This window comes from Mandrillus leucophaeus, unplaced genomic scaffold, assembly GCF_000951045.1.
Source record: "Mandrillus leucophaeus isolate KB7577 unplaced genomic scaffold, Mleu.le_1.0 Scaffold305, whole genome shotgun sequence".
Taxonomy (NCBI): Eukaryota; Metazoa; Chordata; class Mammalia; order Primates; family Cercopithecidae; genus Mandrillus; species Mandrillus leucophaeus.
In genome coordinates this window covers 1019718-1033587 of record NW_012103199.1, presented here as the reverse complement: position 1 = coordinate 1033587, position 13870 = coordinate 1019718, and the positions used below count along the sequence as shown (strand labels likewise).

Below are 13870 nucleotides of genomic sequence, written 5' to 3'. Positions count from 1 at the left end.
AAAAAAAAAAAAAAAAAATTTCCCTTCTGGCTTCCCCTAGTGATACAAATTTATTTCCTAGCATTTTGGTCTTTGAGCCGCTTTGCGTGAGTGTCTGTGTCTGGGGTGGTATCAGCTGGCACCAGGGCCAACCTGGGAAGGGCCCTTCTCTTGGACTTGAGCTGATGAGACTCACAGCCCAAAATGCAGCAGATCCCTCAGGCAGATCCTCGGTGCAGATCCCTCAGGCCATGGGACTCTGGACGTTGGCGGCCCTGTCAGCCTGAGCCACATCTGCCGTGAGAGGCAGCAGTACGTTCCTCGGGGCAGCGGTGAGACCAAGGCTGGATCCGAAGACCTCCGAGCAGCTCCTCTGGGGCAGATGCCAGCTGCAAGCCACAGCCCAGCCCTGGTAACAGGAGAGCATCGCTGGGGGGTGGGGCGGCCCGGCTTTGATGCAGCCATGTGGGAGGGCCACTCTCAGAGACCCCCCTCCTTCCTCGCCATCCCCACCCCAGAGGGGAAGCTGGAGCCTGGAGGCTGCAGACCCGGGGCCAAGGTGTGGCCAGGGCTGGCTGTGTTGGGAGGCTCTGAGCAGCCTGCTTCCTGGCCACCCAGCTCTGGGGCTGCTGTCAGCTCTTGACTTGTAGACGTCACTCCAGCCTCTGGCCTGTCACCCTAAGGCCCCCCATGTCTGTGTCTTTTCTCACGGGGACACCGGTGGTCGGCTTTGGGCCCCACCTGGGCAGTCTGGGACACTCACCTTGAGACTTCGACTTAATCACATGTGCAGGAACCTTTTCCAAAGGAGGGTCGCCTCACAGGTTCTGGCATAGGACATGGACTTAGCGTTTTGGGGGCTCATCTTCAGTGCACCACAGTTGACTACATCAAGGTCTGCCTCTGATCTTGTGGGAGTGCTGGGTGGTCTGTCCCCACCAGCAATTTGTGGGTGGGCTCTGTCCTCAGGAAATGCTCTCTGCTCAGGCCCCCGCCCCGCGGGAGGTTCGTGCTGCCAGTGGTGCTGGTCACTGGGACCATGTGCTGGGCCGGCACCTGGCAGGACAGACGGCAGGCGGCTCTTCCGTAGGTTCTTCTGGCTGGGACAGGCCCAGCCGGCGCTCAGTGTAAATGAGACTGACGCCCCTTTTGGACCCCTCTGAGTAGGGAGGCCTGGGTGCGCAGCCTCCCCGCAGAGTTGGGGAGACGTGGCCTGGTTCCCACCAGTCCACCACTCTGCCGGCCACCACCAGGACACGTGGCCCAGTTGCCATTGTCACCACCCTGCTGGCCGCCACTGGAACACGTGGCCCGGTTCCCGCTGTCACCACCCCACCGGCTGCATCTTGAACGGCGTCCCTTCTGCAGTCGCTTGTCCTTAGTGTTCCAGCCATACCCCAACTGATGCAACCCCCGGAACCTCCGTCAGCGCCGTCCGGGAGAGCGCCTCCCCTGCGTCCGTGCTGTGCTGGTTGAAAGCGAGATCCTCCAGCCTTTGGCCTCTCCGGACCTAGCCCCAGCTGCAGGCCCCAGCCATGGTGGTCCCTTTGGGAGGCGTGGTCCAGGAGGTGATGGGCAGCTGGAGAACCCCCATGGCTGGAGGCTGCTGCACCTGGCAGGGAGGGTACCGGGCAGGGGGGCGTGGGGTGGAGAGGGGTGGGTGTCCAGAAAGTTCCTGGGGCTCCACCAACGAGAACGTTGCCATTACCTTGAGGGAACGGCCCGTTTAGTGGTGCCTTTTCTTTACCTGTAAAACGGGGTGATTATAAATAATATCATGTTTGTAAAAGTGCTTAGGGTCAGACTCCCCTTAGAGTGAGTGTTAATACCCGTCTCAAAGGACAGTAGGTGGACGTGGCAGGGAGGGAGATGTCAGGACAACAGCCAGGGCCCTTTCTGCCACTTCTCCTGGTGGGTGGTGGGCAGTCCCCTGAACCCCGGCCGTAAAAGCGGGACCTCCCAACACCCTGGCCCCTCTGTGTTGGCTCCAGGGGATTCCTGGAGGAGAAGGTGCTGTTTCTAGATGGCTGGGCCCGTCATGTGGAGGGAAGGGGGACGCTGTAGGCGGCACTCCCAGTTTTCCTTTGGGTGGAGTCGTCGCCGCTGCTGCTCCAGTCCGGAGGCTCTGGGGCTCCTCGGTGGGTCACCTCAGGCCTGGGCAGCATCCATGGGACAGGGTGGTCCCCCGTCAGGCCCCATTGGCCTCCCTGTGGTGTGTGGTGGAGACTCAGGGTGCCCGCCCTGTGGAGGAGGTGCCGGAGGCAGCCTGGCTTTGCAGCAGACCCGGCTGAGGGCAGCGCTGGATGGTCCGCTGGACCAGGCCTACGAAGTCCTTAGAGTCCATGGAGGAAATACAGACTCCGCTGGGCTGGGCAGCCGCACACCCCACTTAGCAGCCGGTGGTTCCTTGGGGTCATCAGAGCCAGTGCTGGCTGCCCCATGCATTTCCTGTTGTTGGTCTCTGCCCGTCCACAGCACAGACAGCATCCCTGGGCAGCAGAACCCTGCTCCAGCCTGCACCCTGGGTAGAGGTGTTCTCCGTGCCACGTTCTGCCGGTAGCAGGCAGCCCCACCCCACTGTAGCCCGTCTGGTCACTAAGGGTGGTCCTGGTAGTGGGTTCTGGAGCCTGGAACGCTTGGGCCAGGCAGCTGGGACCCTCCTGAGCCTCACCCCTTGGGTCTGTTGGGGCCCCTGGGGTTTGACCGGGAGGACACCTTGACTGTTGCCTTTGCCTCTGGGTATATCCGCTGCTCAGCCCCTGAACCCAGCTCCAAGGCCATTTCTACTTGGCAAGAAGGAGGTTTCATGGCCAGGGATGTTCATAGCGGGTTCCTGGACGCAAGGGCGGCGCCGCCTTGGCCTGTGTGGGGGCAGTGGGGGAGCCTGGGTTCTCCCGTGCTGGTGGTCCTGGGGCAGATAACAGGGGAAGGGGCTGGAGCCACATGGGTGGAGCCATGGGGGCGCGTGGAGGGCCCTTCCTGACCCCACAGCAGGGGCCGGGGCGGGGCTGGCGGGGTACAGTCCTCAGTTGCAGGGGCCAGGGCGGGCCAGGAAGAGGAAGGGGCTCTCGGGGCGCTGGGGCCTTCTGGCTGTAGTGTCTCACTCGGGGCAGTGGCGGAATCCCTAGATCCGTCCCGTGGCCCGTCTGCCTCCCGTCCTCATAGCCCTGCAGGCTGGGGCAGAGAGGGGTCCTTGGCGGGGACACCATCCCCACAGGGACATGGAGGGTGCTGGACCCGGGGCTGCCGTGGAGTCACCAGTGCACCCGGGCGTGTGACCTGGGTGGTGCTGGGGCCGAATGCCCAGGTGGGCGCCTGTGCTGCCGGGTTCAAACCCCACCGGCAGGGAGCCTGCGCCGTGACTTTGGGCAAGTGGGTGGGGCTCCCCGTGCCTCAGTTTCCTCTTCTGTAAAAGGGGCTTTGTGAAGCTCAACAGAGTTTAGAGGAGCTCCTGGAACATGGTAAATGCTCAGTGAGGCTGCCTTGCCGCCTCTCCCACCCAGGGAGGGTCAAGTGGGAGGAGAGCGGCCCCACCGAGCGTGTTCCAGGCCCCCGCGGCATCTGAGAGGAGGCAGCCAAGCCTAGTGAGGACGCTGCTGGTGTCCTCCAGGCCTAGGTGGGCGGGTTACCACGGAAGCGTGTCAGCGGACGCCTGTGATTCCCTGGTATTTATAGGTATGTCTGTTGTTTTATTAAAAAATCCAGTTTCATTCAGCTTTGTCTCAAATTATTTGCAACAAACTGGAAAAGCTAGTTTTCCCCCTAAAATAGGCTTCTAATAAAATTGACAATCTGCCTGCTGAGCCTGAATGTTCTAGAGTTCTGCAAAACTGGGTATTTTGGGATGGATTAGGAGAAAGGAGTTGGCTGAAGGACAGTGGTCGTGATGCTGAGCCGGCCGTCTGTGTGAAGTTTACATTGGACCAGGATAAATGCGTATTTCCTATGGGAGCCCAGTGTGGCTGTGGTGTTCGGTGGTCTTATGATTTTATAGGCCTAGCCAGGGGTCTGCGAGCTGCTTCTGTCCAGGGCCACGTAGTTGAAGCCTGGGGTTCTGAGCAGGCGTGGGCGGCGCCCGAGGAGGTGCATGGCCGTGTCCCAGTGAAACTTCGTGCATGCTGAAATCTGAATTTTAGAGACTCTTTTCCTGTGTTTCAAAATATTATCCTTTTCATTTTATTCAGCCAATTAAAAGCGTAGATATCCTAGCTTGAGTGATTTGGAGCACCAGGCACCCTAGGTTGCCAGCCGTCGTTCCCCGTAGATTTGGGGACTTGAGTGAGACGCACACGTTAGGTTTATGTGTTTCACATTTCACGGAACGTGCCTCACATAGCTGGTCAGCCGCCTGACGAGGGAAGCTTGGCCTTTCGGAGAAGTGGCCGTGCCTCATGGTGAGCTGCTGACAGAGCTGGAATTTGAACCCTGGGCTTTGGCCCAGGTTCCACTCCGTGAATGCAGATAAACACGGGTTTATGAGCTTGATGATTTAAATGGAGGTTTTATTCCCGTTCAGGCAGGTATGGGAGGCCAGTGATCAGGAGATGATGCTGTCGAGAAGGTCGTTTATTACTCAGCTCCCGAGAGGAGACCTCCTCATGCCTTGCAGGGCCGTGCGGGGAAGTGCCGAGTGGGTTAGAGGCAAGGGGCTGTGTGAGTGGGGGCCTTTACTGTGGTTTCCTTGGGAAAGTCGGGGGGAGTAGGCATTGGGTCGGCCAGGTGGAGTAACTTCAGCGGGCTCTGGGGTGCAGGGGCCGTCCCTGTGACGTGGGGAGGCCCCCAGGACGGCTGGGGGCCCGTGTAGGAGGTGGGCCCAGGTGAGGGTTCTGGGTTGATGGGTTTGCATTTGAAAGGTTCACTGTGGGATGAGTCATTTGCTGTCTCTAGGAATCGGTTGGCCCCTCAAGGGGCCGTCCTTCCAAAGTCAGCAGGGCCACAGGTGCTGGAGCATTGAGGACACAGCACATAAGAATGCAGGGAGCATGTGGTGTGAGCACAGCCAGAGGTCTGCAGGACACTCCCCTCTGTCCCTCTGCACCCCCAGCGCGAAGCCTGGCCCATGTGGGGTCAGCACAGGTGCCGAGTGGGATTGGGGTAGCGGGCAGAATTCCCAGCCGAGCACGCTGCCGCCCCCCATGTTTTTATGACTGTAGAAAAATGCCAGCTCTCATTTTCCAGTGATGCCGAGGTCCCAGGGTTTGTCAGGGAACCAGGGCGGGGGTTGGAGGGTCAGGCCACCCAGCAGCGGTGGGGGCTCTGGGTCTGCCCAGGAGCCCAGGCTGGCCACAGCCAGGCACAGCACAGCGCAGCATGTGAGGTCTAGCCTCGGAAATGGGGGTGTCTCCTGCCTTAGGCTGGGGGTGTGCGTTTCCAGGCCAGCTGGGACGGTTTTCAGCCTGGCGAAGCTTGGCCTTTCCTGTTCCTGCACCATCTGCCCACCGTCCCTGCACACGCTGGTGGGGTTCCTGGGGTGGACACAACCACCTTGCAAGGCCCCCATGCCTCCTCTCCTCCCCTCCGTTCCGGGGCCGCAGGACAGTGCTCGGGACCCTTGGCCATTGGCGTCGAGCCCATTCACAGCTTCTGGATGCAGGTCAGAGGTCACTTGCCCCAGCCACAGCTGCACTGTCCCCCACTCCCAGCCTGGCAGGCCGACCTGCAGGACCCCAGGCTCAGCTGGGTTCTGTTCCCATGTTGCATTTTCAAGGTCCGCTGAGTCCGAGCCCTGCCTGGGTCTGGCTGCTGCCCGCCCGCTCTCTGTGCTGTGCTGATGCAGAGATGCTTGTTTTCCTGTGACGTCAGTGTCAGCTCCTCCACATCCATGCCGTGTTTTAGTTTGTGCCTCAGCTGCTGGCTACAGCTTCCCGGGGGAGCCGGGTACCACCCGGGCCTGGAGACATGAGGAGGCAGGGATGTGAGGGGCGGGGGACAGGACAGCCGGCCTTCCGTTAAATATCTGCTCCTCGCGCTCGAGCCTCCCTGCCTATTGTCGGGCCGGAGGCGAGCCGACACAGCACCAGCTCGTCAAAGGGAAGGAAGATGCCTCCCTGCACGCCCGCCGCGCACAGAGCATAAAGAACCTGCGCTGAGGAGGCAGGAGAAGAAAGCCGGTGAGTCGGGGGCCTCTCCCCTGTGAATTGTCCGCGCCCCCGGGGCTGGGCCAGCCGTGCTGCAGGCCGTGCGTGCGGAGGATGGTGCCCGAGTCAGCATTCTGGGTCTGAGTCCTGTCGTTGCCGCCGCCTGTGCGCTGCACAGATGCTCCGGGCAGCAACACGGCTGGTACCCGGCCCGGGGAAGGCGTGCGGCTGCAGCAGCTCCCGGCGGTGTCGGGGGAAACGCAGTGAGAGGCTGTTGTTTTGCGGGTGACAGATTTTTAGAAACATAAGGCGGTGGAGGGACCTTCCGAGCGAGGCAGGGGCTGCTGGAGGGACATGCTCACCCCGAGGACGGATGGTGTGTGGCCCAGGCCTGGTGGATGCGTGGCGGCGGCTGCGGAGGGCTGGGGGCCGGGGGACTTGGGGAAATCATTCTGGGCTCGTCTGCCTGCCTGGCCCTGGGGAGTCGCTGGCTGTTGGGAGTTTCGCTGTAGCCGATGCTGTTTGGTTGTGGGTCTGTGAGTCTGTGTCAGGGCCAGGACGGATGGGTACGTCTGCCGCTTCCTCTCCATTCTGCAGGTGGGCAGATTGATGAGACCACAGGGGTGAAGTCTGGAGACCCCAGGTGCCAGGACTGGTGGCGGTAACAGCCGGCACCTGTTCCAGGCTTGCAGTCTTTCTGTCTCGAGCCTGCCCCCCGCCTGTCTGAACCCCCGTTTTGCATTGACAGTGTTGGGTTGGCGTCTGGGTGGCACGGCCAGGGTTAGTGTGCACGGCTCACTCCATCGGGGTCCTCGGATGGTGGCGAGGAGCGGGGCTGCGGCGTCCTGTTTTCTATTCTGAAATGGTTGGAGGTAGACTCAGGGAGGTCTGGGGGCTGCACGGTGTTTGGCAGGGATGTGGCAATGTGGGTGCTTTTCTGACGACCATTTTGCAAGGTGTTTTTGTAAAAAAAAAAAAAACAAAAAAACAACCACCACCAGCGTCCCCAGTCAGGCTTGTGGGGAGCTGTGGGCCTGGAGGACTGGGCTGCTGGGGAAGGCGGCTTTCCCCCTCGTGGGGTGCTGGGTGCTGGGGAGGCTGGCAGCACGCCCCTCCCCCAGGCGCGAAGGGACCTCAGCAGACACGGGGCCGCTCTGCACAGCCAGCTTGGGCCGCAGGGGTCCTTGAATGATGAAGATTCTGTGTTGATGGGGTGAGTGGGAGAGGGAAGGAGCTGGGGTGGTTTTCACACGTGCGCCTGCCTGCGAGGAGAAACGTGCTGTGTCATAGTTTCCTCGGTGCCTGGGACGGCTTGGCCTCTGCTTTCGTGTGAGCCCACGCTGGCTGTGCACAGCTGGCATGGTCCCTCGCGGTGGGAATACAGTGCTGGGTGGGAGGGCTGTGGCCAGGGTCAGGATTCGAGCGGTTACTGGCTTTTGGTATGATGGCCTTCGGTGGGTGAGTCAGAGCCAGGATGGGGATAGACTGGGGGGCCACGGGCTGCCCCTGCAAGCTGTTTCGTGTTGATGCGGCCGGAGCTGGCTGTGGTACCCGTGTCTGTGTCTCGGCCGGATCGGCACACATCTTCCACATTCCTGTCCCAGCTGCATCAGCCATCAGTGGGGGCCTTTCTCCGACTGTCTTCCTAGACTTCGGAGCCACTGGTGGTTATGTAAGAAGTTGTGTGTTCCTCTGGCCAACTCCAAGCTTGGTCCCACCTCCCAGACTCACCTCCGGGCTCTGGCCTCTGCTGCGATGTTTCCGAGGCTCCCAGTTAATCAGATCCGTCAGCCCAGAGTGTCCACAGGGCGCCTGAGAGCCCGGCCCATCCACACTGGGTGCCCCGGACCTTCCGCGGGGTCTGGTGGGGACCTGCCACGGCTGTCGATGGCCCCAGTGGAGAGGCCCACTGAGCATCCTCAGAAGTTCCTGTGTTTGTGACCTGCTCTCGTGTGTAGCGGTGGGGGCTGCGTCTCATCTGCTGGACGTTTCTGATCACCGAGGACTCAGCCGGGCAGGTGGAGGTTGAACCGTCGGGGGGCGGGGGGGACCGTCCATGGGGTCAGGCACCAGCCTCTGCTGAGGACCCCAAAATTGGGGTAGCAGTCTTTTCCTGTGCTGACGTGGAGCTTTGCCCAGGAGCCGGGCAGGGAGCTGTTGCAGGGCCAGGTCCCTGAATGGGCTGTTTGGGGCCGGGGCTGAGGGGGTGCCCAGTGCCATCAAGGGGAAGCCTGTGGGGAAGTGTGAGGACATCTGGAAAACCTGTAGCAGGTCCCTGGCTGTGCTGGTCATAGTGCTTGAGTGTGGGCTCGGCAGGTCTGGTCTCCTGGCGCCCACTCACTCCCTGGCCATCTCCCCGCCTCCCACATGTGGTAGGGGGAGCAGAACGTGCAGCCACCGCTCCTACCAACCCTCATGCCACAGGCTGGACAGGCCTGTGTCCGGGATACCCTGCGGCATCCCCATCTCCCAGCCCCTGGGGTCGGCACGATGCTGGGCCTCCAGAAATGTTTGTTGTTTCATGCAAGGGGCAGAAAAAACTTTGTTCAGGTCAGGCGTGGTGCTCACGTCTGTAATCCCAGCACTTTGGGAGGCCGAGGCGGGGGATCACCTGAGGTCAGGAGTTTAAGACCAGCCTGACCAACATGGTGAAACCCCATCTCTACTAAAAATACAAAAATTAGCTGGGCGTGGTGGCGGGCACCTGTAATGCCAGTCATTCGGGAGGCTGAGGCAGGATAATCGCTTGAACCCGGGAGGCGCAGGTTGCAGTGAGTTGAGATTGCGCCGCTGCACTCCAGCCTGGGCAACAGAGTGAGACTCCATCTCAAAAAAAAGGGAAAGCTTTATTCAAAAGAAGCCACCTGAACCAGTTGGTAGTCCAGTGCTCAGCTTGTGTTTGGTCATGAAGTGACGGCAGTTGTCACTCGTACGGGAGACGCTGTGGCAGAGTCCCCTCCACGCGTCGGGGCCCGGCGGCACATTTCTGGGATTCTCCTGAACACGCGAAGGAGGGCACCCACCACGCTCAGGACTGGCTGCTTCTCTGTGAGGCCTCCAGGCAGAACCAGTGACTCCACCGTCTCCGGGCAGCCTTGGTGGGCCCACAGGTCTGTTGTTCCCCCGAGAGAGGATCAGAGTCAGGAGGGGCGCGACGCCGAGTTGACGCGAACAGATCCCTGCTGCCGGTTGTTCTGGCGGTGCCGTGAGCACATCTGCCGGGTGTGAGGGCGCGGGGGCTTCGTTTCGTCCACGCTCACATGTCGGGTGCACAGGAAGAGTTTACACACGCTCTGGTGGGTGGAATGGCCCTGACTTGCTGTTGTCTTTAAATAGGGGGTTTGAGTGTGTCTGGTCTTTCTGAAGTTTTCTTTTTTAATGTTTCTTCTGTGGGAAGTTTGAAAAGATTCGACTGACTGCAAGACGGAGCCGCCCTGCGTCTGGAGGGGCTGTGGGGACCCAGGGTGGACTGGCGGCTCGGCGTGGGCCCGGATGGCTTCCTCTGTTTGCTCCTCACCACACCTCGATTGTTGAGAGCATCTCATGCGGCTGTATCAGGTGTACACAGGCCGGGCCTGGTGTCTTGTCCTGGTGAGGAAATTGCGGTGTTGCCCTGCGAATGGTTGTGTATAAAGTTTGCATTGTACATTCTATTTAAAATTTTATTTTGAGTTTTCCAGATTTTCTGTTGTAAGGTGTTGATAGTCCTGTGGGACTCACAAAGAGAGAACATGTGTCCCTGGTCCTCCCTGCTGCCCCGGCTCCACCCCCTGGAGGGGATTAGAGCAGTTTCTTCTTGACATTTATTTCCAGATTTCTAAATGACACATTTCTGCTGCTATTTCTAGACTTTTCCATTTAGGATGTTACTTCCCCACTTTCTCTGGGACACATCAGCTTATCTTTTCCTTGTTCCATTCTCCTGATGGAGTTATGTCACCGTTTATTGTTTTCAGTCGTTGAGTGTTTACCTAATTGTGGGTGATGTGAATATTCATGAACCACCAGGATTGCAGTCCCTTGTTTGCACAACTTTTGGTTTTCCTTGGACTTAATACATCGTGATTGTTTGAATCAGTTTCCTAGATGTCTTGTCTCAAATTTACTGTAGTTTCCTCTTCCCAGCAGAGGGGCAACTCCCGCCGATGCCTGCGTCACCTCCCTCCTGGTGCACCCGGGCCCCCACACAACGTGCCGTAGGGCTTCCCTGTGCCGGGAACAGCCCCCTCCTCTCTCCTCTGCCTACAGTCTTGATCTCTGGCTCCCTGTCTTCATCTTTCTTGGCTTAATCTCCGGTTAAGACCTCTCCAGCGGCTTTCTGAGAAAGACAGCGTGGGAGGCCTTTTGGGGGATCTAGTTGGAAAATGCCTTTCCTCCAGCCACACACTTGAGGATAGTTTAGCTAGGTATGAAACTCTGTGTTGGAAAGAATTTTCCCTTTGCGTTTGGAAGAGATTGCTCTACTGTCTTCTGGCTTCTTGTGTGACCAAGAAGTCAGGTGCCATTTTGATTTTGTGTGTGTGTGTTTTTGTCCTGAAAGTCTCGTAGAATCTTTTGTCTTCAGGGTTCTCAAGTTTCACAATAATGTTCGTTGTCGGGGGACCTTCTTTGTCTCTTGTGCTGGGAACTCGGGCTGTGGAAACTTGCAACATTTGGACGTGGGGAGCTTTACACCCAGTGATTTATCCCACGGCCGACTCCCCGTCTCTGACTGTTTTTTAGAGTTGACACTGATTGTTTGTTGGCCCTCCCAGGCTGGTCCTTTAATTCTCTTCTGTTTTCCGTTTCTTTGTTTATTTTATATTCTAGGAGATATCTTCAGATTTTCCTGTCCAAACCATCCATTAAGTTTGTCACCTTGTTCCTGTTCTTATCTTTCGTTCTTTTTTCTCTGAAGGTGTCTTTTTAAGGCAGAGTGTCCTGCCCTTGTGTCAAAGGCGTATCACACTCTTTCTCCGGGGTTATTCATCTCGGCTGAGAGGCACCGGGGTATCATGTGGTGATTCAGCAGTGCTTAGCACATTCACGGCTGCAGAGGCTTCCCGTGTGTAAATTCATTTAATCTTCTCAGTTCCCTGTGGGATGGGCACCATTATTTTCTTTGTTCTGGGGAAAGAACAGCACCAAGGCACAGAGAGGTCAAGAAATTTCCCAAAATCACACAGTTTGAGCCGGGACTCAAACCCCAAGGGCTGGCTTAAGCCTATGCTATTTGCCGTGTGCCCCGGGGCCTGAAGCTGTGTGGTCAGGCCCCAGCTCTGCTACTCACCAGCCATGTGACCTCGGCCACAACGCTGTCCACCGTGTCCCAGACCCTCGTAAGTGGGCGTGGTGGTAAAAGGCTTGGCTCCCAAGGCTGTCACGGGATTAGTATTGAAGCCACAGTGCTGGCCCCGCGGCTGCTGCTGATGGCGGCACACAGTGGGAGGGTGTGGCTGGCAGCGGTTGGTGATAGCGTCTCCTTTCGGTGTTTTCTTTGGCCTCGTACTCAGCTGTTTTCACTGAGGGTCCCTTTTTCTGTTTGTCCTGGCCTTTGCGGCTTCCTCGGCCCCTGGTGACCCTTGTTTGCCTGCCCACGTTGACTTGTGGGGCACCACAGAGCTGGTGGTGGCGCAAGTCCCGGGGGGAGTGTCCTGCCTGGGAGGGCCAGGCGTCTCACGCCTCGTAAGGAGTCTGCTGCCCCCGCAAGCCCTCTCGTTCCCCGGCTGCCTTGGGCGAGGAAGCAGGTCTGGCGGTCGACTCCTCAGTGACTGGGACCCTGCACCGCAGGCCCCCCACTTTCCGGCTACCTGGAGCCTCTGGCTCGGGGCCCTTCTTTGGGGTTCGGCCCAGTGCAGTCTCCTGGTGGCCACAGGGCCTTTTGCCTTCCAGGTCCCAGGGCATCGCTGCCCGGCCCCTCCTCCTCTTTGCTGTTACGGGTTTATTGGAGTTTTTCTTCCTTTGGTCTTGGGGAGAGGGTCAGTCAGTGATGTGGTCGCGCTGCTGTGTCCACCTGGAAACTATCGCGATGACACCTTCTGAAGGCTGAAATCTGCAGGAACACCAGAGTTGGAGAAGGTCTTTAGGTAGTGTGCATGGACGTGGCGGTGTGCGTGGACGTGGCGGTGCACGTGGGTGTGGCAGGTGTGGACAAGCACGTCCCACCGCTCTGCCTCCTGAGGGGCCGGAGGGTGCAGTGCAGGGTGTTAAGGAGGACAAAGGCCCTTATGTTTGTTTTTCCTTGATGCTGCCCCCCGTGCAACCTGGGGGCAATTTTCAAATGCTTGGCCCAGGTAGTTTGGTTCTGTCACCCCCTCGTTCAGTGGGGTGTTGGGAAGACCGGTTTTTGGAACAGTTTCGGATTTATAGAAAAATCAGGACAGGAGTAGAGAGAGCACAGGCATTCCTGCTCCCTCTTGGTCGGCGCGATGCACGAGTTACACTTAACCAGCCAGTCTCGGCGCCTTTCCAGCTAAGGCTTTGTTCCGCTTGCCTCGGTCTCCCCTCCTGCCCCCTTTCTGTCCTGGGATCCCATCCAGGATCCCACGTGGCACTTCACTGTCACACCTCTTTAGGTCCCTCTCACTGTGGCTGGTCTCTCAGACTTGCCTTGTTTTCAACAACCTTGGTAGTTTTAAGGAGGGCTGGTCAGGTGTTTTGTGGGACAGCCCTTCATTGGGGTTTGCCTCATGTTTTTCTCGTAAGAACTGGGGCTCTGGGTTTTGGGAGGAAGGGTGCAGAGGTGAAGCCTCCTTGTATCGCTGGGTCCGGGTTCACACCCTCCACACAGCCTGTCTGTGTTGGCCTCGCATGTCATCTGGCCGTGGTGTGTTTGTCGGCTCACACCTGCCTGTGCCTCTTCCCCCGTGCTGTCCTGTCTCTGCGGAGTAAGGTGTGTGTGGCCCACAGCTAAGAGGTGGGGAGTGACATACGTGATGTCAAGTTTCGCACAGGGCTTGTACGTCTGTTCTCCCATTGGTTATTTAATCATTCGTTTTTGTCCATGTGGACTTGCCGGTATCAATTTCATAGTTGGGTTAGAATTGGATACCGTCTCGCTTATTTTATTGCTCAAATTGTTCCAGCTTTGGGCACTGGGGCCCTTGCAGGCTGGCTGTTGGGGCAGCGATCAGGCCAGACACGGGGCAGGTTGGGGGTGGGTGCTGACAGGTCTCTGGCAGGAGGGGGCAGGCTGCAGGGAGCAGTGGGGAGCAGATCCCAGGTCCTGAGGTGGGTCTTGGGTGAGTCTGGGCTGTGGGCATGGATCCCCAGAAGGGGCCTGTGTGGCCAGGACGTCCTGCAGCTGCAGACCCCGGTGTGGGGTGTGGGCTCTGGGAGATGGTTGGTGCTACAGCTGGGGCTCCAGGGTCGTGCCAGGGTGGTGCTGGGTCAAGGCGGGGAGGGGAGAAGGCATCACACCGTGCCTGGACTCAGCAGCGTGGTGATGTCGGGGCTGCAGGGGGGCTGTCCCCGACCCATACTCTTCTCCCAGCCGAGTCGGCAGTGCTGTGGGGTCGGCAGCCCTGGCTCTGTGTGGGGCTTGTGTGGGACTCGGCAGGTCCTCGAATCGCCTGGCACCAAGTGCAGGCATGCCCCCCATACTCCACCACTGCTGCCCCCTCGACATCCCCTCCCCACTGCCCTCCATCGTGCACTCCCTTCCTCATTTGGTTTGATGAGAGGCGACAAAGGCAGAAATGGGCAGAGAGCGGCATCATCGCTGGCCCCTCCTGCCCATTTGTCCCCTGCTTGGTGGGCAGTCCTCTTTTTTTGGAAGTGTGTTCAGTTATCTTGTGTTGCATAATTTGTTCACATTAAAGCAGGCTTGATCCGGG

The 13870-nt window shown here is 58.9% G+C and overlaps 2 protein-coding genes across 3 annotated transcripts in view; both read left to right on the top strand.

Annotated features, from left to right (window-relative positions):
* Window positions 1–3569, top strand: part of LOC105544676 (protein kinase C zeta type-like) — a 22233-nt gene extending 18664 nt beyond the window's left edge. Inside the window, exon 5 of the mRNA XM_011987250.1 lies at window positions 3483–3569. Coding sequence (XP_011842640.1) covers window positions 3483–3544 — 62 coding nt within the window. The 3' untranslated portion in view covers window positions 3545–3569. The remainder of the gene's footprint in view (window positions 1–3482) is intronic.
* Window positions 3570–5622: 2053 nt separating this feature from the next.
* PRKCZ (protein kinase C, zeta) overlaps window positions 5623–13870 on the top strand; it is a 150512-nt gene continuing 142264 nt past the window's right edge. The window contains exon 1 of one of the 2 annotated variants that reach the window (XM_011987223.1): window positions 5623–6089. Coding sequence is in view for 1 of the 2 variants with exons in the window: in XM_011987222.1 (XP_011842612.1) it covers window positions 6411–6432 (22 nt within the window). In the remaining variant the exon portion in view is untranslated. Of the gene's footprint in view, window positions 6433–13870 lie in introns of both variants that reach the window. The other variant, XM_011987222.1, reaches the window with a different exon arrangement.